General features: G+C 44.9%; 1 protein-coding gene across 2 annotated transcripts in view; it reads left to right on the plus strand.

Annotated features, from left to right (window-relative positions):
- Positions 1-26,076, plus strand: part of ARHGAP32 (Rho GTPase activating protein 32) — a 239,335-nt gene that overhangs the window by 73,979 nt on the left and 139,280 nt on the right. For both annotated transcript variants that reach the window (XM_036397579.2, XM_054517120.1), the window contains exon 2: positions 15,671-15,779. In XM_036397579.2, coding sequence (XP_036253472.1) covers positions 15,672-15,779 — 108 coding nt within the window. In that variant the 5' untranslated portion in view covers position 15,671. The remainder of the gene's footprint in view (positions 1-15,670; positions 15,780-26,076) is intronic.

Here is a 26,076-nt window from a genome sequence, read left to right on the forward strand (position 1 = left end):
GGGATATTGGGGGGAAATGCTTCCCTGTGAGGGTGGGCAGGCCCTGACACAGGGTGCCCAGGGAGCTGTGGCTGCCCCTGGATCCCTGGGAGTGCCCAAGGCCAGAGGTTGGAGCAGCCTGGAATAGTGGAAGGTGTCCCTGTCTGTGGCAGGGGTTGGCACTGGGTGGTCTTTAAGCTCCCTCCCAACCCAACCTGTTTTGTGTCTCCGTGGTTTATGAAATGTTTGTCCAAATAAGGAAAAAGTATTTTAAAAAACCCAGCCCCTATTTCTGCACAAAGTTTGCAGTTTCAAGTGAGCTCGTTTGTCTCTGGGAATGAAAAACTGCAGAGGAGAGAAGGAGTTGTGGCTTGGGCTGTCACATGGAATAGAGTCTCACTCTGTGAGCTGCCTGGGAGCAGAGAGGGAGACCCTGATCACCGAGTCACATCCCTGTGGGAAGCCAGCAGCCCGTCCTGGGGAGAGCAGGGTGAGGAGCCTGGCAGGGAATGAACCCTGCCATGACCCGAGAGCGACTCGGCTCCCGGCTCACTCAGGTTTCTAACGCCCGCATCATGGCCGGGGAAATCCCAGTCCTCTTTGGCAAGGACATTTAGGGATCAGGCTCATTTTTGTTGCACTGGACTTTTCCCTGCCCTGATGATAAGAGGAACTGTCTTTTCTGAGCATTCTGACAGCGTGGGGGTAATGTGGGAGCAAGGAGTAGGTGCTTTTCCAGGATGGTTCCTTGCCTGTTCCATGGCTCTGGAAGCCACATCCTCACAAGGAGTCTTTGGAAGTTCTGCTGTCAGGCTGCCCTATTCACTGAGGCTGCATTATATCTTGTAATTTTACTCCTTTGTTCACTATATTTTTACCCATTCTCTCACAGCCTTCTCTTTTTGCTGAGTTACTCATTATGCACTAGAAAGTCTCTGTTGCAGGTGTCAGTTCTAAAATGATCCTGGTTACTGAGAGAGGGGGTAAGAGGCTGGCAGAGTACTGTTTAGTGCCCTTTCCCTGGGCACTGAGATTAATGTGTGCTGCTTTCAGCAAGGTCTCATTGCTTTGGGAAGGGCTATAGCCCAGTCACTTCATTATCCTGCTGCTCTGCACAAGTGCCAGTGGAATAGAAATGCTTTCACTTTCCAGACGACCCTTTGGGTGCTTGAGACAAATGCTTTCAAAAGCTGCTCCATACTTTCTTTTTTTGTTGTTTTTTTTCCTTGTCAAAGTGACAAAACTGTAAATCCCTTCATTGCTTGCTCTAGTACATCACACCTGCAACCTTTTTGAATGCCTTCAAAATAATGGACAGTGTGCTTTCACTGGAAGGTACTTAACCAAATCATTTGTCTATTTATTTGTTTTCCCAAGAGGGTATTTTATTACTGACAGCATGAGTCAGGACAATTGAAGATTGCAGTGAAATATTGCAGCCTCTACTGTGATGCAACTGGAATGAAGTGTTACCTTAGTCATACTGAAAATAAACAATTCATGTACCTTATGCTTCCTTAGCCCTTTCCAGCTACTCCTTCCCCCAAAGCACAGTGTTTTAGGAGCTCCTGGGAGGGGGAATTTTGTTCCTCAGCATTTGTGTGCAAACAGGTTGTCAGCATGGGTTAGAAAAGTGTCCATGGTCGTTTTATGGAGAGAAGGTTTTTATGGAGGACAGACAGGAGCTGGCACTCTTGGGTTTTATTCCAGACTTCACTGACTAAGGCAATGCTGAGTCTTCTTGTGCATTATTTACGCCATTTTTAAAGAAGGAGTTACAAAAATAGCTGTTTTACAGGAACATTTTGACTTAATTGTGAAGAGCTGCATGGGTCAAGTAGAAAAATTACTTCAGGGAAAATTTTTATTTTATTCCTGTTTGTCTTTTGAAAGAGAGTTGAAAAGTGGATTGTATTTTCAGCAGGATTGTCCTTGTTCATCCCAACCCCTCAAGTCCCCTGAGCTGTGCCTGAGGGCCTGGGGGGCTGGATGTTGACACAGGTGTCAGGAGGACATTGCAGATGTGATTGTCCTCACCCTGGCTTCCTGTTTTTAACTGTAGCTGGTTGTGGTACACCAGGCCAGGGTCCCCCTTGATCTCTCACTGCCAGCTCCTCTAACACACATAATTCTGTGCGCCAGTCATGAAGCCCCAGCTTCCCTTGCTTTGAAGGGGTTACTTTTCTCAGTAGTTTTCAGAGCTTGTGTTGGCTATCAGAGATGTGGTGGCAAAGGAGAACGTTTTGAGTGTCATTCCTAGTGCTGTTACCTTTCAGCTGCCCTTTTCTTCCCTCCCCTCTGATTTTATAGTTCCCTGCTCCAGCCAACACAATTATACAGTTATTCTGCTGCACAGAGGAGCTGTTGGCATCCTCTCCTCTTTTATTACCTTGGTGCAGAAGCAGAGTGGTGGCAGAGATGCAGAATTGACACCAGTGGAACCAGGCCAGGTGAGATTCAAAAGGCAGAGATAAGACACAGTGCTTTTCAAGGGATTGGGTTTGCCAGGGAGGAATGATGGAAAGGAATTGCAGTTACCTGATCCATCTCCTTTCTCCTCCTGCCTTGCAGAGCACATGAGCATCTGCTTAAATGTCACTGAATGTCACCTGGCTCAGGCCAGGCAGATGCCCAGTGCCTTGGGGTCTCTCTGGGCTCCAGACTGAGGGGACAGCGATGCTGCTGTGGTAATTTGGGAGCGTGGAGGATTAAATGTTCTTGAAAAGCTATTTGCATGAAGGTTTGCAAAGGAGAGTGTGAGTGAGAATATGTTCAAACTGAGCAGTGAAATCTGCACAGCTTGTCTTTCTCATCCATCTGGTTGGAGCACGTTATCTCTGTTTTACAGATTACATTTAATCTTCCCATTCCAGGAGGATCTGTTGAGCCTCAACAGTCATGGCGGAGCCCTCCTGGAAAGTTACACTGGAGAAGTAGGAGGTGGGATTTCAGGCTCAGGAGGACAACTGAGGAGGTGCAGGGATGCTCTGTTACCTTCCTGGGCCTGGGAGGGCAGCAGGCTGACTCCTGCTTTACCACACTCCTGCTCCTTGCCCTGGCTTCCCCAGGCTGGCATTCTGTCTGCTCTGTGCTCTCCTGACTCCTGGCCAGGCTGTAGCTTCCTCTCACGTGGCTCACCAAGAAAATCACCTTTGCAGTGAGCCTGGCAGGTGCTGGGAGGCAGCAGGGGTTTAAGCCAGGCTTGCCTGCTCAGGGGTGCTGGGAGGGGATCAGAATGGACGAGCAGCAGAGACAGCTCTGTGCACACAGGCAGAATTCCAGCCTGGGAGCTCAGCTTCTGTCCCTTTATTACTTTACTTACTCTTTTTTGGTACCTGTCCTTATTGAAAAGACTTGCCTATCAGCTGCTGTACTTTTTTTTTCTTCTTCCTGCTGAGTCATTGCACAGCTCACCAGTCCTTTGTGAGCTTTGCTTTCTGGAATCCTGACTCGGTTGTCATGTCCCTTTCTGCTCTCTTCCTGCATCCAATGTACCAGCACTCCATCCAAGCACTCCTGCAGTGCTGCTCCCATGGTACCCTCTGTGACCAGGGTGAGTGAGGCATGTTCTAGTGGCAGGATTTGTCCTGTGCTCAGGGACCTGTTATTTCTGTGATGTTCACATTTTGAAATTGTTCATTTTCCTTGCACAGAGGCAGCTGGTGGATGCAGACATGTTCTCCTGGAGTTCAGGGAACAGGAAACCTTGCTTGCTTTTGATTTTCCATGCATTGCACTGCTGGCATCTGCTAGGCAATTCAAATCTTTCATAGTTTTCATCCCCTAGAATATATTAGAGAAGGCCTCTGTTCTTTGAGTATCTTTTCAGTCTTGACTATGAATATATAGTTCACTGTTTTCCTCTTTCTTTATCCCTCCTTCCTACTGCCTTTAAAATTGGGTTGGTATTTCAGAGACTTTCTTGTCTGCCCTGATATAAAATTAAAGAGGTTTCATAAACCCACAAAATTTTGATTGTTTCTGTAATTCCTTTATTTTGTTGTTCATAGTTTGCTTTTAAAATTAAAAGACAAATATGACCTCTAATTTTTTCCCGGAAGTGTTTGTGTTTCAGTTGCTTCCCCCCCAGTTAATTAGAAATAATGAAAACCAACCAAACTATTCCTATTTCGTGATCTCTGCCATTTCCAGGGGACTAGGGTGGTGTTTCATGATGAGGCACTGAACGCCCCTCCATGCCCAGGGACTCAGCTCCAGCATTGGCAAAGCAAAGATAAATGTCCAGATTCTCAGTTAGTCGGGGAAGACACAGGCTGAGAGCAGGGCAGGACCCTGAATCTGGTTTAGCAGCCAGATCTAGTGAGTGGCATCCTGCCTGTGCCAGGGGGCTGGAATTAATGATCCTGAGGGCTCCCCCCAGCCCAGACCTTCTGGGATTCTTTGATGTGCAGAAGCCCCCCTGGGGCTCACGGGCAGGAGGTGGCCCAGGTCAGAAGGAGGTCTCTGAGGTGATGATGTCCCTCATGACCTCTGTGCAGCCACAGCCGTGCAGGTGACCCAAAGTGCTGCTGTGGTTGCACCAGATGTCCCCACCCTGGAGCTCTGATCTGCCCTCAGCAGCTCCCGGGGGCCTGGCAGCTCTCCTGGCCCTGCACAATGCCAGCCCCGTGTGGAATGGGTTCACTTTTCCTCCAGGGCAGTGTCTGTAGAGGTGGGCAAGTCCCTTTGCTGGGTACCAGGTACCAGCAGAGATGGGAGCTGCCCCGTCAGGGCTGTCCCTGGAGCCTGCTGGAGGGGCTGGCTCTGAGCTCTTTGGGGACACTGCTCTCTCAGGCCAGAGCTTCCCTGCTCAGTGACCCTGCTCAGTCTTTCTGTGTGTAGCGTGTTGCTTTCTCTTCTCATTTTCTCCTATTTGGAAGGAGTTCATAAAGTAATGAGTGAGGAGGAGGTGTTGCATAAACTCTCCATGCTCAGAGGCACAGGCTGAGGAATGGGGAAGGGCAGAGCTCCACTCCTGAGCCTTCTCTGACAGAGCCTTCTGGTATTCCTCAGGAGAGTGCCCTGGTTGCCTGCTGGGAGCTGGGCTGGCTCATGTCTCTGCTCCATCAGGATACAATATTTCATGGCAAGGAGTGAGTGAGAGCAGGGGTGTGATCCCCTGCACAGGAGGGTATTGTTCTCCCTGAACCTGGATTCTTCTTCCTCCAGTCCCTGATAAGGTATTTGATAATTCCTTATGTGATGGACTGGGAAACGGAAGTTATTTCTTGCTTTAGGGCCACTCTTCCTCTGAAACACTGGACAACTTATGTGAGCTGTCAGTTACTTTGGTTTTTGGAAAATGGATGACATAAAGCATAAAGAGGTACTCTCTTTGCACACCTCTTGCCTGCTTTGATGTAAGCAGTCCTTGCATTGATGTTTTATGATCTCCTGGCATATCCAAGTACAGCTTTTAGCATAACTGGTGTCACTGTTTATAATCAGAAGTCCATATAATACAGGTTACACCTGGTGTTTCAGTCTTGTGCTCCTCTGAGCAGCTTTAGAGTTAAGGTTTAGGTTTATGATGTACCATCTCTCAGTCTCCCCTCCAAAAAGAAAAATACATCTAAATTAGACTGAAGGCTTGGCTAATTGTTCTTTCTGTATTCATCTGTGAGGCAGCAGGAAACCAAGCAGCAGGGTTTCCATTGAGAGCAGCCGTGTGTGCCAGCTTGGCTGCCTTTGTCCCACACTGCCTGCGGGTGTTGAGGGGAAAAGGGACAGTAGTGGCTGCAGCTGGACCCTTGAGAGCCAGGCAAGAGAGAGTGAGGAGCTCTTTCCTGGTTATTGGGGGTTTTATTATTCACTGAAAGTGCTAATTAACAATTGTAAATTATTCCAAAAGCCAAAGTAAGTGTGTTCCAGGTTGTTAAAAGACTTCATCAATGCTGGGTGTGTTGTCACTGAAGGGAAATGTGCTCTGAGACACTGCAAGAGGGTTTGTCCACTGTGCCCTGAAGGTCTGCAGTCCTCAGGCCCTGCTTCTCCTTGTCCCCCCTGTGTCTTCTGCAGCCCTCCCACTTCCATCTTCCCATTCCCTGCATCAGAAATGCTGTGCAGGGGGGTGGCAGGGCAGGTCTGTCCCAGTGCTCTGGGAGCCCAGGGAATCATTCACGGCTGTGCTGTCGAGAATTAATTACAGTGTGGCTTTGCACATTCCCTGCCCGTGTGACCCCCACCTGCTTAAATCTGTCCCTGATGATGACTTGCTGCAGTTGGAGGCCTCCATTTAATTCCATTTAGCTGGTCAGGAGCTATCCAATAGGAACAGTAATAATGAAATATATAAGTAGTGATTTCTAGATGGAGAAAGGACTGAGCAGCCTCCTGTTTGCTTTTGATACCACTGAAGTGCAGTGATAATAGGAGGGTAGGAGGAGGGCTGTTGTAAATATGATACAAGGATCACCCATCATTTAAGACTATTTATTTAAGTCAGAGTAACTGAGCTACTCTTTATTTATTTGCTTATGCTTATCTTTTATTATTTGTTCAGCTATTCAGGGTCTGGTGCCCCAGAGTTCATTTCCATTCATTTCCTTGTAAGAATTCACTAGCGAGTGTGCTTGGGGTGGGTTTTCTCCCCTGGTTTTAACCACAGAGTGCCCCAAAACCATGTACACAGGCAGTTTGGATGTATTGGATGGATAGAAGGTGTGGGATGGATAGAAAATACAGCTCTGGGTGGGTGTCAGGCTCCCTATAAATGTTTTAGTTGGAGAAAGGTTTCCCCGCTCCGCAGCTGCCTGACTGGGCAAGGTCTGAACATTGTTTCATGTTATGAACAGTTGTCATTCAGCAGCACACGGGGCTGATTGTAACTGATGAGGTGATTGCTCTTGATCATTCCATGTGCTGAAAACATTGTTTTCCAGGATGTGCTTCTGTGAGGGAAGAGTAAATTTGCTATGACTTTGCATTCGAACTGAACTACAAACAAACCCCAGATGAGCCCAGATGCATGTCCTGGATTAGGTTTAGGTCACTCTGTACAATTTGGGGTCTCCTTTGATGTGTGCAGCATTTGGATCAGCTGGGAGCAGGTGGGGTTTGTTCCTGCTTTGTGTGATGGTGAGGTCTGAAGGGTCCAGCCAGGGGCAGAGCAGCACGTGCTGGCCATTGAGAAGGGCTGGCTGGGAGAGAGCTTGCTCTTACCCAGACAAACAAAAAGAGGAGATTGCAGAGGAAGTGCAGGGAACAGCTTCTGACTGAGCGCTTGGTGAGAGGTCCCTGTTGGTGTCACTTCGGGGAGGACCGGCAGCGAGGCTGAGCCCTGCTCTGGGGTTTAGATCATTCCCACCACACCAGTGGGAGTTGGGAAGGCCCCAGGGCTGGACATCCCACTGCCCCACGAGGAATCTTGCTGACATGCCCAAGTTCAGACTCCTTGGCAGAGCAGGAGGGCAGGAGCAGCATCTTTTCCCATCTGCCTTCTGTGTTCCAACTTCAGAGCTGCTTGTAGCAGTTTATTAATGGTAAATAAGAGGTTCATGCCCTTTTCCCTAGAGGTATTTTTTTTATTACTTTTATATTTGTTCCTGAGTCAAACAAAAGAAATCCAAGCCAGGGCTCAGAGATTCTGATTGTTCAGTGATTTCCTAATTATTTTTCTCATCCTGGGCAAAGTGATGAGAGAAACCTATTCCAGAGGAATTTTTTTATTGACTGTCACTGTGTTCTTCTGAAAGAAAATGCTGAGCACCTACTAAAATAACATCTTTTATGTGTTGCCAAATAAAAGAGCAGGTTTGTTCAGTAATACCTATGCAAAAGCATGAGGATTCTGTGATTATTTTTATAAAGCTTTTTAATATAAAGCTTTTATAAAGCTTTTTTTTTTTAACACGTCTCTGAGCTTGCAAAAGCCGAATATTCCAATAACTTATTCTTTTCATGAAGTGCTTAAAGAAATGCCAGTTATGCAAAACCTGAATGCAGATTCTTACAGCCCAGTTGCACAAAGCTCTTAGTTCCATGTTCCAGTCCCTTCCAGAACATGGAGTGCATCTCTCTGTACTCACTTATGTACTTGGAGATGGATGGTACTGAGCTGAGACATAAAACACAACCAGGTGAGACAAGAGGATGCCAAAACCATGGTGGAAGGGTAGGACAAACGAAGATGAGTCTATTGATTTTTGCTGCTTTCAGATTTAGAGATTTACTGAAGGCGGTTTGGGGTTGATTTTACTGTGTAGCTACAGAACTGTGCTTGGAGGAAAGGAAACAGTCAGAAGGTTTGTTTATAGTACAGTGTTGACTTCTCCTCTTCCATCCTCCTTCCTGTCCTTGATGGATGGGAGAAATGTTCAGTTGTTTGGTACTTTGGAACTCACGCAGTGGTGCCATGGTCCTGCTGGGACAATCCTGTGGCTGTGTGAGAGCATAGGCAGTGCCCTCGAGCTCTGGAATCACAAAATCCTGGGCTGATTTGGGTGGGAAGGGGGCTCAAAGCCCATCTCATCCCACCCCTGCCATGGCAGGGGCACCTTCTCCTGTCCCAGATTGCTCCAAACCCTGTCCGACCTGGCCTTGGGCACTGCCAGGGTTCCAGGGGCAGCCACAGCTGCTCTGGGCACCCTGGGCCAGTGTAAACCTCAAAGAAAAGAACTACTTCCAAATATCTAAATTTATCTTTTTTCTAAATTTATCCTTTTTCAGTTTAAAGCCACGTTCCCCCCTGGGCTTGAGGGCTTTGCTTATGCAGTGAGGGTTAGGAGGGGTTGGGAGATGCTCAGTGTTGGGGACACCAAGAAGTCTATTGGGAATAAAAAGTTGATCCCAAGGTGAGAGAGGCTCCCTGTGGTACCTGGAGATGCCTTTTTTTGCTAAAAGGGGAACTGCCGTGCCCAGACTTGCCCTTTTGCCCACAGGTTTTAAATTCCAGGTAATCTGGTCTCGTTTGTGCAACTTTTCTTTGCGGGCTCTGAAAATGTGGTTTAAATGCTCTTGCAAATGAATAAATACGATGTCTGTTTGGAAGTCTGAAACCACATTAAAGCCCTTGAGCAAAGATAATTGTCTGACTGTATTGGAGCTTATATTTAAGCATGTCCAGAGAGCTGGAGCAGGGCAGGAAACCAATATGTTAATTAATCTCTGCAGTGCCACTGGCCCTGTCTGCCTCCCTGTGCAGAGGAACATACACAGTGGAAGGGTTGTCATGTCCACTCTGGAGTTTTAAAAATTAATCAAGTGATAGTGCTGATTGCAAAAAAATCTTTGTTTAAAACTTTCTATATTTAATTTTTGAAAAGTTTATCTAACTTCATATATTCTTCATCTAAGAAGAGAAATTAATGAAAAAAAAACCCAAACCCCCCACATTCTTTTCCTTCCTTAGAGAAAAAGATTTCAGGCAGCTGAGAATCTCATTTAACAAGTAGAGATGCACATCAAATAGGAAGTGATTCTTTTCTTTAAAAAAAAATCTTTGTAGGAATAGAAACCCCAGAACTACAAGTTTGTGTGAGGTGGTTTGTGGTGACCAATTGCCTTCTGTAGCTGAATGACAGTAATTGGTATTGGGGAACCCATGAGCCCTTCCACAGCACCCTATTGCACTGGTGATCTCGTGCTCCCTGGGAATAGGTATGCCATGAATTTGGAATTTGAACATTGGGAAAAACAGAACATTTGGTATTTAAAGTATTTTAAAATTACCTTTGTGGCTGTAACTAACGTGGTTAATTTTTGAAAGCCGTCACAACCAGTAAGATGGGATTTCATTGCAACAGTGCTGATCCTGCCCAGACTCCTATTCCCATGGTTTAGAGTTTCCCAGCCTCCTTTATTTGGGCACATGGATAGATCTGCCAGGGAAGCCTACATTCCATGAGAAGGGCACATGAACTAAAGAGCTGCACAGCACAGTGAGCTTGATTTAATTTTTTGACTCCCGCCACCCACAGTTGCAGTTCTGAGACCCTCACATATCCACATCCCCCAGGCTGAAACCCACTGAGCTCAACTCAGAACCAGGCCGTAAATAAATGCATCATGAGTAGCCCTGGAGCACCCAGAGTGCAGAGAAATCCAGTTTGCTCTGTGCTGATAATTGAATGACATTTCATTCCAGTGATTTTTAGATATCCTTTTATTGTAATATACTGTTACACTCCTGATTTTCCTTCTGCAGTGCCTTCCCAACTAATTGGATTTTGGCTCTCCTATGATGAACTTCCATCAAAAGTAGCAATTACAGCTTTCAACATTGTCCAATCAATCACAGCAACCCTTTAGTTGTGCCAGGTTCTCACTCTGTGGCCAAGGATTGAACACAATCCATTTAGCATTATTTATCAGGTGGGCTTGGAGCTGCCCTTGCCAGGCTTTTCCAGCTTCCTGTCGTGTGATCTTGGAGTCAGACTTCAGAAATCTTGTTTTATATAATACAGATGGACATAATGTAATCAGGGAGGTGTTGACAAAGCTGATTTGAAACATGTGAAATTAAATCCTCATCAGGTCAGCACTGTCAGCCTGCAGTTCCCATCTCTTCTTTCATTTTCCCTGGGGCTCATCTGAGAGCAGAGCTATCTCTGCTTTCCATGTTGTGTGATTATTTTCTTCCTTTCCACTGTATTAGTTTTAATTTCATGGACAAAGAGTTTACTTGGAAAATTGGGTTGAGAGGGCTATGTGCATTTTGGTGTTTTCCCTGTCTTCCTAATGTAATTTCCTAATTTTTGTGTGTGTTTGTGGTAGAAGTCTGAGGTCAGAAGTGAAGATATATCAGGGTTTGTCACACGATTCCACCATCTTGCCCAAGTGTTTGTAAACTTTGGGTCAAATCTCAGTTCTTGTTTAATAATTTTTTTTCCTTTTCTGGTGGCAATGGGCAGCTCATGAGATGTGAAAAGTTGATTTAATTCTGCTGTCATATATTGTAGGGTGGCCCCCACAGCACTTGACATCTTGCTTGACTTATTTTAAACCTTCTGAAGCAGAGTTTTCGAGGTATTTCTGTGTTGATTCACTGCTGGATTATGTTTCCAAACTGTTACTGAGAGTAATGGGATTAAAACTCTACTTTCTTACATTCGAAGGACAGGGATGCTCCACCCAGGCTAGGATGGGTTATTTTTGCCTTTTGTGTAAATTATTTGAACAAAACAAATGTGAGATTTTATCAAATAGTGTTTGAAGCTTGTTGGTTTCCAGTCTTGGTTAGTGTCAGCACAGGCCTTAATTAAATTGTAGCCTTTGAGGTAAAATTTGTATCTTGGGAAGCATCACTTTCTGTAGAGCTCTAAATCCTCTTGAATTCTTGGTTCGGTAGGGCAGAGCTATGCTTTTCCATTGGGGGAGCAATCTCCTGGCACAACAACAGTGTGATAGAAGTAATAAATAAAGTAATAAATCAGTTCTCAATGGCTCTCACCTCTCAGCTGGAGGTCAGGAAGAAAAGGCACTGGTGGGGGGAGCAGCCAGGAGAAGTTGCAGTGCCTGATGTCCCCGAGGAGGAGAACAACTCCAAGTCATATTTGGCATTAATCTAAGGAACCCATTGCCTGTCCAGCTGGGGTGGGGCAGGCAGAGAATTGGCTCTGGCAGGGCTCTCCCACCATCAGCACCTGGGGAAGGAATTTGTCTCCATCCTGTGTCCTGCCATGAACTGGGGTGGCACATGGCACCAAGGCCATGACAATTGTGTTTCTCCTCTGCCTGTGGCCCTGGGGGTGTGCCAAAGAACCTGAGTAATGGGAACAGACACTCTGATAGGGGTCCCACAATGTTTTAAAAGTTCTGGTTTTGTTTAACTTGAGGAGCTGTTTCCACAAACATTCTTTTTGTGATTCTTCCTCTCTTATGCAAACAGAAATGTGAAAATATGTTGGATTTCTGGATGTGGGACTCCCTCAAAGCCAAAGGGGAGGTTCTCATCTAGTGAAAGGTGTATTTAAAATTTACAGTATTATAAACAAGCAGTAACTGTAGAGTTTAGGGATGTTACGCTGAATATTCATCTATTTAATACGAAGTTTACATTTACTTGAGATAAAGTTCACTTACTACAAATCACCCTACAGATCTCCTGTACGTGTTTCCTGGTCTGTGACACAACTCAGTGTCAGCAGGCAGAACTTGATGCTTGGATAAGGCACCAAGGGTTTTAATTCCTGATGTGGCACAGAAATACCATAAATGAGGGGAGCAGCTAACTGGATTTGAGGAGGAAAAGGACATGAGGTGTTTTCTTGATACAGTTGTGTCATGTACAAATATATAAGTTCTAACTAAATTAATCAACTTGACCTACCAGAGAACTTCAAAGGGTGAGTGTGAAAGTGGGCAGGGCCTTTTGTGAAATGTCCTGTAAACATTTATTCCAGTACATTTGATCCTCAGTTTGATGAAGAAGGGTTCATTCATCTGCAGGGAATTGCTTAATGGCCTCTGTACACCAGAACTTTTATTAATATAACAGTGTCACGTTTCATTGCAAGGGCAGAGCTGCTGAGAAGTTGAGGAAGTGGCATTTTAAATAAAATTCTATTTCTATTCTAATGGCCAGGATTAAATTTTGTAGTGACTTCTCACTTATTTACATCTGCCCCAAATATATATACCCAAATGGAGCTGTTATAGGGCAGCTCTTTAGTTGGTTTGGCCTTTAATGTTTACAAGATCCATGTGTCAGTGTTTTGTGTAAGTGCTCCTGGGATTTGAGGTATTTTCCTCTTCCGTGGAAAAGATTTCATGGCAAAAAAAAGATAATTTCTCTTGTTACAGCTTGACATGTGTGGTGAATCAGACATATGTATGTTGTGCTATTTATTTATTATATAAATTAAAATAATGTCAAATATACATAATGCACATGCATATAAAAATGTTTGAATGTGATTATACCTAGAGATAATATTCCAGGCTTGTCTTGGGGTGAGGCCAGAGTTTTCCCTAGGCCAGCTGCTAGGAAGGCTTCTTCCCCAGCTGTTGCTCTGAGGTTTTACATGCCCAGAGGAAACATTGTAAAAAGGAGAGTGTGTTCAGAAGCTGCTCTTCTTCCTACTCTCCTCCCTTTCTGTCCCTACTCCTCTCTCTGTTTCATTGCTGCAAGTTCACAAAGTTATTTTCCTTCATCCAGGCCACTGATGGGCAGAAAAAAGCCACCAAACTTAACCCATAAAGGGCTAATAATACCTACAGCATCTTCAGCCTTCCTTGCTCTCTGTCTCAGGTGGCATGGAATTAAATAGTGGCTATTAAAAATTAATAAGGGTGCACAGATGGTTATCAAGTGCTGATAATTGTGTCAGAGAGAAAATCTTCAGTATAATTTCCAGTATTTCTGTGATGTTGTGACCAAGTTTGAATTTCCCTCAGCAGTAGAAGTCTGGCAAAAGCTCAAAGAATTGACTGTTTTAAGGGCTCAATTTTGTATGTGGAGCTTTTCCAATTTGCCGTAAAGGTCCAGAACACCTTCACAGGATGAATAATGGGATTGCATTTTGGGATCTCAGTGGGAAGGGTTTGTGGAGAGTTTATCATGGAAGTTTTATAGACAGTGATTAAAGAAATGATGTGAGTAGATAGATGGGAGTGTGGTAAAAAGAGCTGGGTGCTGTGACGTCCATGTTGATCCAGTGTGAGGGTACAGGCCCTGAACATGAGTCTGATTCCCAGGATTATTTAAAATGGGATATACCATCCTCTGCCCTCAGTCTCACCACTGCAGCCACCAATTTCAGAGGAGAAATCTGTCAGGATCTGCCAGAAGATCCTCTCTACCCCTGAGAAGCTGGGTAGTGAATCCATTTGTACTTCCAAGTGCTGATAAAGATGTAACTGCAGTCCCATTATTTTCAAGTCTTTAAATGAGGAAGCACTTTGATTGCTTTAACTGCTGGAGAAGGTGGGTCTTGATCTCATCAGCCATCCTTCCATTCCATCACCTCAGGGAATTAGGCTGACCTTGCTGTGGGATAATTTGTTTAGAATCTTTTTATTCAGGTGCAATGTGGTTAAACCCCAACATGTAGAAATCTTCAGGAAAACTGTATTGAGCCTTTTTCAAAATCATGACATTGATTTAAAAAGTTGAGGTTTTGTGGGTTTTTTTGGTTTTTTTTTTTGTTTGTTTGTTTTGTTTTGTTTTGGGTGTTTTTTATGTCTTGTTTCTGAGTTGCACAACTTGGTTTCCTCTGCTTCAAGTAGTAGGAAGCCTCTCCTGTGGTGGAGCTGGGGCTGTGAGGCCAGGTCTCTTCCTTTTGATATGCAAAGGAAAATTGAAGCAGCACATTTTTAGTCTTTCAACCCCAAATTCCTTTAAACATGTATTGCAAAGGTGAGGGTCTCCTTTCTGAGCTGACATTGCACCTCTGTATTCTAAATCATGGCTTTTTCCTGTGGATTATTTCAGCTCTCTGCAGCTTTCCCCAGGCAGATGCATTTCTTCCCTCCTGAGGACAGTAGGTGATATTGGGGGTGGGAATGACAGAGACCCCCCAGTGAACAGCATTTCCCTGGGGCATTGTGACTTTTGGTTTTGAGGCTCATTTTCTCTGGGATGTTTTTTTTTTATTGGAGCAGAAATATGATCACAAAGGTGGGGATGAAATTATATGGGTTGTAATTCCTAACCCGGCCGTGCCATTAACTGCAGTGTTAATTACTTCATCCATAACCCTCTTGGAGAGAACAAAGCAGAGTTAAATTATGTGGCCCAGTGTCAAGCAGCATGTTGGGGTTTCAGAACTTCACATCTTGGATCTGAAGCAAAGAAGTTTTATTAACTGGCTTTCACCAGGCGTGTTTCAGTCAAGTGGTGCATAAATCAGCAGGGTTAGAAACCAGCCCTTCTTGCCCATATCTTTGCACTGCTGATTATCAAAATGCTTATCCTAAATACATAAGTGGTGATCTATTAAGGGAATAAAAGCCTGCCTGAATATCATGTTTAATGAAACTAGAATGGGTGATACCAGACTTTGAACAGGCCTTTGGTACTTCAAGTCTGTGCCATAATCTCTGCAAAGGCACATTTACCCAAACAGAAAGTGAAAAAAAATACCTATCTACAGAGTGCTGTCATGTGGAGGGGCTGAGGAGCTTTTATGAATTCTTTCTCAGTTTTCATTTTGAGCCTCTGATCTCTGTGCAGGCTTGGAATAACCTTCACAGGGTATTTGGAAGATGGCTCCTTTTATGAAGAAAAGTTAGGCCTGGTCACATCAGGCTGATTTGCAGTGCTCACTCTTCAGGTAGAATCAGGAAGGGATGAGAGCTGATGGATCAGGCCTTGGGATGTGGAGTCAGACTAAGATTTGGAAGGTGTTACTCCCATTTCAGGCAAAACCTCCTGAAAGGAGGAGGAATCAAAAGTGTGTATTTTTCCTTACAAATGTGTGTTTCTCTTGCTGTTTGCCTGGGCAATAGGAGCCATTTTTCTGAAGTGGACTGAAAATCACTCCTCTGCGTTTTTCTGTGTTGTGAGACTTGCAAATTGTGCAGTGATTAAACAAAATTATCTACTGATTGGTTAGGAAGTGCAGATTTATCTCCACCAAATTTACACTCTTGTCCTGCTTGTATAATGAGGAAGTGGGAGAAACTCAGGAGTCTGTGGGATTTCTGGACGTGTAAAATCATTTTATGTTGTCATATACCTGAGCACTGTAGCAGACTGGGTGTGAGATTACCTTGGAATTGTCAGTGAATATCCAACTTCTGTCCTTTGCAGAATGATGAAGTCCTCTGTCCACGCAGAAGAAGATGACTTTGTCCCAGAGCTGCAGAGGAGCATCCACCCCAGGGAGAGGCCGGACTGGGAGGAGACGCTCAGCGCCATGGTAAAGAAACACCTGGGCTACACCTTCTGTTCCCATAATTTCCCATTCTGAGCACTCTGCTCCTCTAGTCCATTTATACTCCCTAAGTTTCAGCTTTTTGAGTGGATTGGACAGTACTTTGAACAAGGCCAAAATGCTTCCCGTCCTCTGGCAGTTTGTCAAGGGGAGGGAAGGAGCTTTCACAATGCTTCTGCCCTATTAATACGTGCCCCAAAGCAGGTCTTGTAACCAATTAAAAGGTCCATAATGTCACAACGATTTTCAGTCTGCATTAACCTCTTTTTCAGCAAGACTTCTGAGCATGAAGGGAACTTCTTGTACAGACGTGCTCTTTGAAGCATGCAGCATTGTGAAGGAATGAGATTTTAGCAAAATGCTGGCTAAGTCTACATAAATAAAACCTCAGCCTGAGAGCAAACGTGCCATCAGGGGGACCAGAGCTGCAGAAAAGCACACACAAAGGTGCTCTTTTAATCTCAGAGAAGGCACTCAGGTGGGCAGTGGGCCACAGACAACTGGATTACCTTAATATTCATGGGGGTTTTTGAAGCCACAGTTTCTCTGGGCACCCTGTGCCAGGGCCTCACCACCCTCACAGGGAAGAATTCCTTCCCAATATCTCATCTAACCCTTCCCTCAGCAGTGGGAAGCCGTTCCCCCTTGTCCTGTCACCCTCTGCCTGTGTAAAGTCTCTCATACACCTATTTATGAGCCCCTTCAAGCCCTGCAAGGGGCTCTGAGCTCTCCCTGGAGCCTTCTCTTCTCCAGGTGAACAGCCCCAGCTCTCCCAGCCTGTCATTTTTTGCACTTTTCACTTTGTAATTTTTTTCCTTCCTCGTGTGTGGCTGTTTTTGCCTTCTCTCCACCTTGGCCACCGTTGGGAGCACTGTCTGTTCCCATCAGTGTTGCTCAGGCAGCAGCACCTGCTCCCAGCTCAGAGCTTTCCACACTCTGGAGTCTGGTGGGAGTCACTGTGTGACACCTCACTGCTGTCTGTGACCTCCAGGTGTGTCTCAGAGCTGTCAGGCTGTAATTCAGTGTCCTCACCTGTGACACAGGTTTCCTGGCATATCTCATTAGTGTTGTTTTTTTTCTCCTGGTTGATTTGCAGTGAAGGGAATGTTCACCTGCTTGAGCCTGTTGTGCTCGTGGACATTGTTCAGTGTTTATTTTACCCTGCATGCTCCTCTGCCCAATTAAATCACATTTTGGAACGTGCCCTCTTGCACAGCTCTGTGCCAGCAATGCCAAAACTGACTGGTCCAATGGAGAAGAGATTTAGAGGATGATAAACAGGGAAATTCCAGCTGGGATTGCTGCACAGTGACTTGATGTGATGAAGGACAGTAAAGCTGCTGAACCTGAATTTAGAGTGGCTGGATTTGTGCTCACAGTGTTGGTTTGACCTCAGGGTCCTCTGAATACAGTGTAAAGAGGGGGGAGAAAAATCTATCTTGTTTGTGTTTACTGTGTTGAGTGAATCAAGTTTCCACTTTCCTTACCTGCAGTCAGGGGCAATATTCAGATGTAAATATTTGCAGGACCTTGTTCAGCACTGACAGTGTTCTCTGTTTAACCAGCATATCTTCAGTATTGTGCCTTTTCCCTGATCATTTGAAGCCTGAGGTTTCTTCCCTCACTCTGTTCCTTCGCTTTGCGTTTTTAGCAGCCTCTGCTTCAGCCCTGTCCCAGAGACTGCTCTTTCCATGCTATGTGGCTGTCTCACAGTGCCACGGTACATCTCATTTTTGGTTAGTGGTTGTTGAAGATACAGATTTTAGGTTTTGTTGCTGCTTGAAGCCCCAGCCCCCAGGGAATGGAGGATGCAGGGTTGGAAAAGTTGTTCCCTCCATTGGTTCCCCTGGCTGCTGCTGGAGCCCTGACAGGCGCCAGACTTTGTCACCTCACATGAATTTCTCCTTCTCCCAGGTGAGCAAAGGCTGAGACAAGGGACACTGGAGAGCTGGGGGAGTCCTGGCACTTGTCTCCTGAGCTTTGCCTTGGTACATGCTTTTATAAAGAAAAGTCAAATTATGCATTCACAGCTACATGAACAAGTCGTCCCTACTCTTCCTTCCCAGTTTTATCCATAATACTTTTCAAAGGGCTTATTATTAATTTATAGAAGTGCTTTGTTTCCAGAGCTTTTTCTTAATAAGAAATAAACTGAAGGTCTTTCTAAATGTGTGGAGGTTGATGTCCTCCTATACTCTAAATATAAGGTGACAGAACCTCTTTATTTTTAATGTTTCTGTCATTGCCAGTTCATTTTCGGCACCTGAGTAGCTTCAGTCCTTTGTTTGATGCAACTTCTTTTGTCTTCTTTAGTTTATTATTTATACTTTCATCTGCTTCTTAACACTGCTCGTTTTGTGTTTGTGGTTCAGCAGAAGGGCAAGTGATTCTGTGTTGGAGACCTGGTTTGTTTGGTGGGAATCCTAGAATTGTGAAATGGTTTGGGTTGGAAGAGACTTTAAAGCTCATCCAGTTCCACCTCCTGCCACGGGCAGGGACATCTTCCACTACCCCAGGCTGCTCCAAGTCCCTCCCAGCCGGGCCTTGGGCACTTCAGGGATCCAGAGACATCTCTTCCTCAGTATTTCTGGTGCAATTCTGTGTTGTAGGTGAGGTCCAGGCTGAAGGAGAGGCAGCCCTGGCTGGACAGAGTTCCCAGGAGCTGAGTAATGAGGCAGCTGCCTGTAGCTCCTCAAGCACTGCTATATTTTGTATTCCCCCCCGACTCATGCTCTGTATTTTTAGACTTTAGGTGTATTAGACACATTTTTTCTGTCTCTAGCCCCCAATTCCCACTGTGCTGCACCTGCTGAGTAACCTTCACACATCCTGGGATTTCTGCCTCTGCTCCACTTCAGAAAGTGCAGTTGATGATACTGACTTTCTTCATAGAACACTTCTGAGTTCTGGAGCTGCAAAGCCCCGTGTGAGCCAAGGAAAATTGCAGTTTATGGATTTTCTAGCATTTCTTCAAGACAGTAATGTTATTTTGGAAAGGGGAAAGGAGTATCTTTTCCTTGTCAGGCCCTGCTGAGTGCTCTGTTTCTGAGTTGCAAGAAATGAAGTTGTGAAAGAGCCTTTATATAATATATCTCACACGAGCCTACAAAACAGCTGTCCTCAGCCTGCATTAACTTAGCATAAATTGATGCTTATGCTTAATATTACATTTACCACATGTTGCTGACCTCCTGAGTTCCTCTCTTCTCCTCTTCATGAGTTCAGGGAGTTGCACTGTTTGGAAGCACTGAGCCCATGGCTCTCCCCTCATCAGGCTGCTGTACTTACAGACCCTCTGGTCCTGCCCTGTCTGAATTTTGTTGTGAAGCAGGATTAAAATGCTGAGATAGACACAGAAATCTTCATTTATGCACCCATTGCAAATGTGCTGACACAGCGAGGTGCCACGTGAGCTGCATTCACCTGACACTGGAGATCAGTGCCCAAGGCCAGGCTGGACAGGGCTGGGAGCAGCCTGGGACAGGGGAAGGTGTCCCTGCCATGGCAGGGGTGGCACTGGATGGGCTTTAAGATCCCTTCCAACTCAAGCCTTTCTGCAATTCTCTGTGTACTTCTGAAGAAGTCACTTTTCCTGCACTTTTTCAATTCCTTGAGCTTTGGAAACCTTCAGCATATAAGAATGTGATTCTCTAAGCCCATGGAAGGGTTTTTGTCCCCCTGGTGCCCCTCTGGCTGGGACATCACGGGATCTGGGAGTTTTGCTGTCCATAAAAGGGCCAAGAGGTGACAGCTGGGGTCAAGTGTGGAATCAGGGTGCTGAGAAAAGGGGAATCTCTAAATTAATGTAGAAGACTGTGAATTTGACAAGTGCACAAGAAGGCAGCAGCTGCAGTTGGTACCCATCATTTTAGGCTTTTGCTGTTGGAATTTCCTTGGGAGAAATGCAAGGTTATAAATGCTTTAGAATGGCACAGAACCTGTCCTATGAAGTCCCTGGAATAATCTTAGTTCTTAGGTCAGAGGGGTTCTGAGATCTGTAGTATTTTCGGCATTTGATGCCAGATAGGGAAGGTTCCGTGGCCTATGAAGGTAATAAAGGCTTTTTAATGAGACCTCAATATATCACTGTTAAATCTGGGACATGAGTGAGGAGAAAACTATTTTTAAATGCAATTATGAATGTGTGCAGAGATTAGTGCATTATGAGGGTTTAAAGAAAGATTTTTATGTCCTTAGTGTTTGTTTCTCATTTTTTGTACATCACTTGGCCAGTGCTGCCCCAGGTCTTGAGTGGGGCTTCTGCAAGAATAGATGCCAAAAATAGAATACAAGGGTCTTCTTTTTTAATTAGTGTTGCTTCATTGGTTGGTTTTTAATTCACAGAAATCAGGCCTGTTTCTGATGTAGACTAACCTCCAGGAATTGTGGAAAAATCTGCATAAAAAGGGAATGTGGGAAATCCATTTGCTTGGCCCTGTAAGCTGTAGTGATTTCCCAGTAGTGGTTTACTGAAATGATCTAATTTTAGTTTCTCAGATATGTAGATATAATACCTTTAAACATGTTAAAATTGATATTTTGGAATTTCTTTTCCCTGTATCTCTTAATGTTTTGTATGTGTGTGAACCCAGACCAGAATTTTACAGCTGAGGATACGGCTGGGAGTTCCGAAGTCACTGACAGAGTTTTGTCAGGCTGATCCTGTTCTCAGATGGGTTCCACATCATGGAAAAAAATTTCTTGGGGAAAAATGTGCTTTTGAACTCTGACTGCCCAGCTGCAGGTTCTTTTTAAAAGTCCAAGTTTTTAAGCTCCTGAGTGCAAGGGGAAGTTTTAGGAGATATGAAGCTGAAATTGTGGGGCTTTTCTGCTATCTTTTAAAGGGCTTGAACAAGTCAGTAGAAATGAACTTTAGAATCATGGAATCTCCTGAGCTGGAAGGGACCCACAAGTCATTGAGTCCAACTCCTGGCCCTGAACAGGAGGACCAAGGATCCCAGCCATCCCACCCTGTGCTGAGGGCATTGTCCAAATTCTCCCTGAGCTCTGACAGCATCAGAGCCCGATTTCAATGGTTCTCCACCTAAGTGCTCCAGCATTTGGCTTCTGGCTCTGAGTCTGAGGGATCACTGCCTTAATGCTATAGAAAATGTTACCTGTAGGTTTGGAGGTTGGTTTTGTGCTGCTGAAGGTCCTCAGGAGACTTGCCTGGATTAGTGAGTCAGAACTGTGTTAATCCTACAGGAGCTGCAGTGTGTCTGTCTTGGGCAGCATTTTCATGGAGTTGCTGCAGCTCAGGCTGGGGAATAGGAATAACAGAGGGGAGGGTGGAATGGGAGTGGGAGTCCAGGAAGTGTGGACAGCACAGGCACTGATCTGACACAAATGTTTTGGGACAGGCCAGCACACCAGGCATCCATCAGGTGCAATAATATTTTGGTCAAAGCAGTTCTGCTCTGGCATTGCATCAGTAACCTGTATTTCCTATTCAATTCACATAAGTCGCTTTTCCTTGTTATTGCTGCATGGGTCTAGCATTATTTTCCCTTGTTAAGCTTTTGGCAAGGGTTTGTGTTGCTGTGTGAGGTTCTTTCTGTGCCTCTTGGTTAGAGGGGCCTTTTCATTTCACAGGCTGGCTCCCAGCATGAAACTTGTCCCCGAGAATCTTTGGAAATTGGGGCGATCACTTAATTGGCACATCGGCTTCCATTTGGCTTTGCCAATTAAATAAGTTCAATTAATCCAGAATGGAAACTGTATTTTTGGCAGGAAGTATTAATTCATAGTAATAATTTAATTTTCATAGGCAAGAGCAGCAATAGTTTCTGGTTACATTTAAAGCCTTGCCAGTGTGTGCACTCTGGTACTACAGTGATGAGCCAGGAGATCCAAATTATATTTTGTAAATATCTGTTTGAAAGTCCCTTTCTATACAAAAAAATGAAGGAATTATTATGAAGACTATTATGAAGAATTTGCTATGGCTGGATCAGCAGCTTGCTGTGCACCATCATCACCAATTTAAATGCACCTTGTTTGTAATTTCTTTCCTAATTCTGGCTCAGCCAGGCTGCTGTTGCTGGTGGTGCTGTTCCCGTGGTGCTGGGGATGCTGCTGTTCCTGCTCCAGGTTCTTCCTTACCCCGAGCTTTGAAGTTAGGATTACACTGTCATGACCCTCCACCTCTTTCCCTCCCTCCCTGTTCTGAAGCTGATCTCTTTCTATGCCTGTTTTGTTGTCAGATTACAGGAAATGCCACAGTTGTTCAAAATGTACTTATTTGGGAGATAAAACTTATAATTTATTTACTGTCAATCACTTTTCCCTAGTCCCAGCTGCTTAAAAATAAGGTGGAACATTAAGGAAGGGAAAGAAGTCTCTAATTTATAAGTGGTCCATTTTAACTGGCCTTTTTTTTTTTAATTACTGTCCATGTCTTCTTAGTTACCATAATGTAGGAAAAGATGGAACAGTTTTTAAAGGGTATCAACAGTCTGCTCATCCATCTCCTTCCATTCCCCACCCTAATTTAAGCCCAAGAGACAAACAAATCGTGTCAGAGTTTGTCTTTCTGAAGATTGTAGGCATTAATGTTTGGGTTTTTTTGCCACAGTTCAGCCTTCTTAATTATAAAATGATGAATTATTCCCTGAAGATGTTGGTAATCATTAGCCTGACTTTTTTATATGTCATTCCCTACATTTCTGCCTTGCTGCATATTATGGGTCACTGCTGTGTTGGTGTAAGGCTGCACATCTTGGGATTTGATCAAATACTGTGTTTTTTTAATCTGTGCCAGGGCACAGATTATTCATGGAGTCATGGAATGGTTTGGGTTGAAAGGAACCTTAAAGCCCATCCAGTGCCACCCCTGCCATGGCAGGGACACCTTCCCATGTCCCAGGCTGCTACCAACCCCATGTCCAGCCTGGCCTTGGGCACTGCCAGGGATCCAGGGGCAGCCCCAGCTGCTCTGGGCACCTGTGCCAGGGCCTGCCCACCCTGCCAGGGAACAATTCCCAATTCCCAAGATCCCATCCATCCCTGCCCTCTGGCACTGGGAGCCATTCCCTGTGTCCTGTCCCTCCATGCCTTGTCCCCAGTCCCTCTGCAGCTCTCCTGGAGCCCCTTCAGGCCCTGGCAGGGGCTCTGAGCTCTCCCTGGAGCCTTCTCCTCTCCAGGTGAGCACCCCCAGCTCTCCCAGCCTGGCTCCAGAGAGGGGCTCCAGCCCTGGAGCAGCTCTGTGGTCATTATTCACCTTCCCAGCTCTTGCAGCATCAAGTGTCCTGTTCTGACCTGCAGGTCATTTCTGGAGAGCAGTGTCACCTCCCACTTCCAACTTGTGTCACCTTTTCTGGAGGGCAGCAGGGTGAGGAGTCCTGCCCCGTTTGTGGAGCCTGGTGTGTGATCCCAGGCCGGGCTTTCCCCTCCCTTGGGCAGAGTTAGTTACTCTTCTGTTGTATTGGTCAGAAGTTTATGGACACTGTGGTATAAAGTGCATGCTGGAGGCAGCCACATTCCTCACATTGCTGTGTTGTCACAGGGCTTTGGGCAGGGAGTGCAGTGGATCCCAGTTTTGTGCTCATGCCATTGGACACAGCTCTTCTCTACAAACAAAAGCTGAGCCCAGGTTGGCTTAACACACAGAAATATAAATTCCTGTTAATTGTCCTGACTCAGATGCTGGGGTTGAATGTCAGGCTGCTGTTTTTTCCACCTTCCCCATCTTGCTGCTGCTGCACTGGGACAACTCCTGAGTTGCTAATCCGATTTATACCTATAACATAACATCACATTGTTATTTGCATAATCACTGGCTGTGGCCAGGGGACTTACCAGAGTGGGATTTGCTTGTTTGAGCCTGAATCTATCTCTGTTGTGTTTTATGTGATGAGAAATTGCTTTCTACAATAACAACCCAAAGCTCCAATTGTCCTTTTATATCCAAGCCATAATTAGGATCCCCTCCTCCCTCTGTGCATCAAACAGTAGCTGGGATCTTTGGGGCCTTTTTTTTTACCAACGAGAAACTGGAATCAGAAGTATTGTTCTTGTTGGATGTTCTATTTTCTGTGGCTTTTCTCTGTAATTTATTTTGTAGGCTGTACAGAAGCAGGACTCTAACCCTGTCTGCCTTTCCCACGCATATTGTATGTGGGATTTTTGTTCTTAAAGAAAGTACATTCCTGAGCCACTCTGCCATTGTGTGAGGCTGTGTACTGTACCCTGCAGCTCCTGGGCCCAGGGCTTTGGGAATGGTAATCAGGCTTCACTATGGGAATGTCAGATCCAAACTTAGGGCTGTCAGGGAGTTATCATGCTAATGCTGCCCTCAGTAGCTGACTATTCACTTGTGCTTGGTTGCATCCCTTTTAGCCCTAAAACTGGGGATTCTGTGAAGGAAAACACAAGTGTGAGACTGTTCTGCTGAAAATCCCCAGCACCCCTTGGGTGCGCTGGGTTCATATGCAGAGAATCAGTGAGAATCTGTGTGTCTCTTGCAGGCTCACTTGGGAAATGTTGCCATGGCACAAACTCACGCTGCTATGCAGAGGTGAATTTTGGTCACAGTGACAGTGGCAGTGCCAAAGGAGGTGCTCAGAGCTGCCAAGCTGCTTGTTCCATGTCTTGGATTCCACTTCAGTGGTTTTACACGGGAGCTGGAGAAGGTTTGACCTACATATCAGTGATCTGCAGATCTTCATTTGAAAACACAGTAGACAAATAGTTAAGAATTTGTTCTTTGCTCATTCCAGGCTGATCCTTTAAACGATGGTAAATGGATGCCCTGGACTAACTCCTCTGTGATGCTAAGTCTCTGGAATGGGAGGTTTCTCTGAATTTGCCAGCTCATGGCAATGCTTTAAAGTGTTTTTTTGTTTTGCTTTTTTTTACTCCCCCCCCCTCCCCCCCCCTTTTTTCATGGAGATTCTGGGAGTAGAAAAAACACGTTCTGTGTGGTCCTTTAAAAAAAAGAGAAGAATTCTCTTTTATACATGGAATGAACTAAGTGTACTGGTTGGAGCAGTTTGGAATTGACAACCTGAAAAATGGAATTAAAAGTTCTAAACTCACAAAATGATGCACATTCACATGTCTTTATTCAATGCAGATTTCTTAGTCATGGGATTAAGAATATGCATTGCCAGTGTTCAAAGTTTCCTTACTGTAAGCACTTGTCATTTTTTCATTCCTTTTCTCTATTCCATTATCTCAGTTGCCATGAGATTTTAAAGGCATGTCTGGCTGGGTGAGTGTTTCTGCACTTTCCACAATCCACAAACTGAGAGCTAGATTAAAAGGTCAGTTCTACCTCTAATTACTTAGGCCATCCTGGCCTTGAGCTCTGCACCTAAAGCCCCCCTTCAGCCAGAAAGGATATTTACACTAAGGAAGGAGCTAAGTGATGACTTCAATTAAAAAAAAAATAAATTTAAAAGGTTCCAGTGTTTCTTACTCTGGAAAATATCCTTGTGCTGGGTGTTATTGAATGTGCCTGTGCTGCACTCTGCTGATGAGAACATGAACAGCACAGGATTAATCCTTAAAATCACAGAATCACAGGATGGTTTGTGTTGGAAGAGATCTTAAAGCCCATCAAGTTCCGTCCCTTGCCATGGATAGGGACACGTTCCACTATTCCAGGTTGCTCCAAGCCCTGTCCAGCCTGGCCTGGAGCACTTCCAGGGACAGGGAGACCACAACCTCCCATGTCAATTAAGAAATGCAGAATTGGACGGGGATATTTAATGTTATTTTTAACTTCTTTGGTAAAACTGCTGTAGTATGACAAACACATATTTTTCTTTTAAGATGGCATTGTCAGACCTGGGTACCTAAACTGGGTGTTGCTTCTTTATTTTAAATGTGTACAAATATCTTGAGCAGCTCTGAAAAATGTAGCTGCAATGTGCTAACGTGACAGAGCCATGCTGTATGAAAATGCTTAAGAAATTAATTTTGTTTCACTGAATGAATCCATGGAAAGTGGTAACATGAAGAACTTAGCAAATATTTGCATTTCCATCATATTGCCCCTGTACCTCTGACGTTTTGGGGTGAATGTTGTCTCCTCATCCATTCCCATATATTTCTGCCATTCAAAACAGTGACCCAGTTATAGCCTTGCTGTGCTCAGTACATCTTAATCCTTTTAGGGATAAATGCTGTGGAATTGGGACCTTTCCTTCGGAATTATTTGGAGCTCAAACATGGCGACTCTCAGTTTAGTGGAGCATTTTCTCTTTCCTTCTTTGACTTATTTATTGTGGAGAGCCAGGGTAGTTGTCACAACATCTGAAGGAGGAGCAGAGAGAACTTT

The sequence above is a fragment of the Molothrus ater genome, chromosome 22, assembly GCF_012460135.2.
Source record: "Molothrus ater isolate BHLD 08-10-18 breed brown headed cowbird chromosome 22, BPBGC_Mater_1.1, whole genome shotgun sequence".
Classification (NCBI taxonomy): Eukaryota; Metazoa; Chordata; class Aves; order Passeriformes; family Icteridae; genus Molothrus; species Molothrus ater.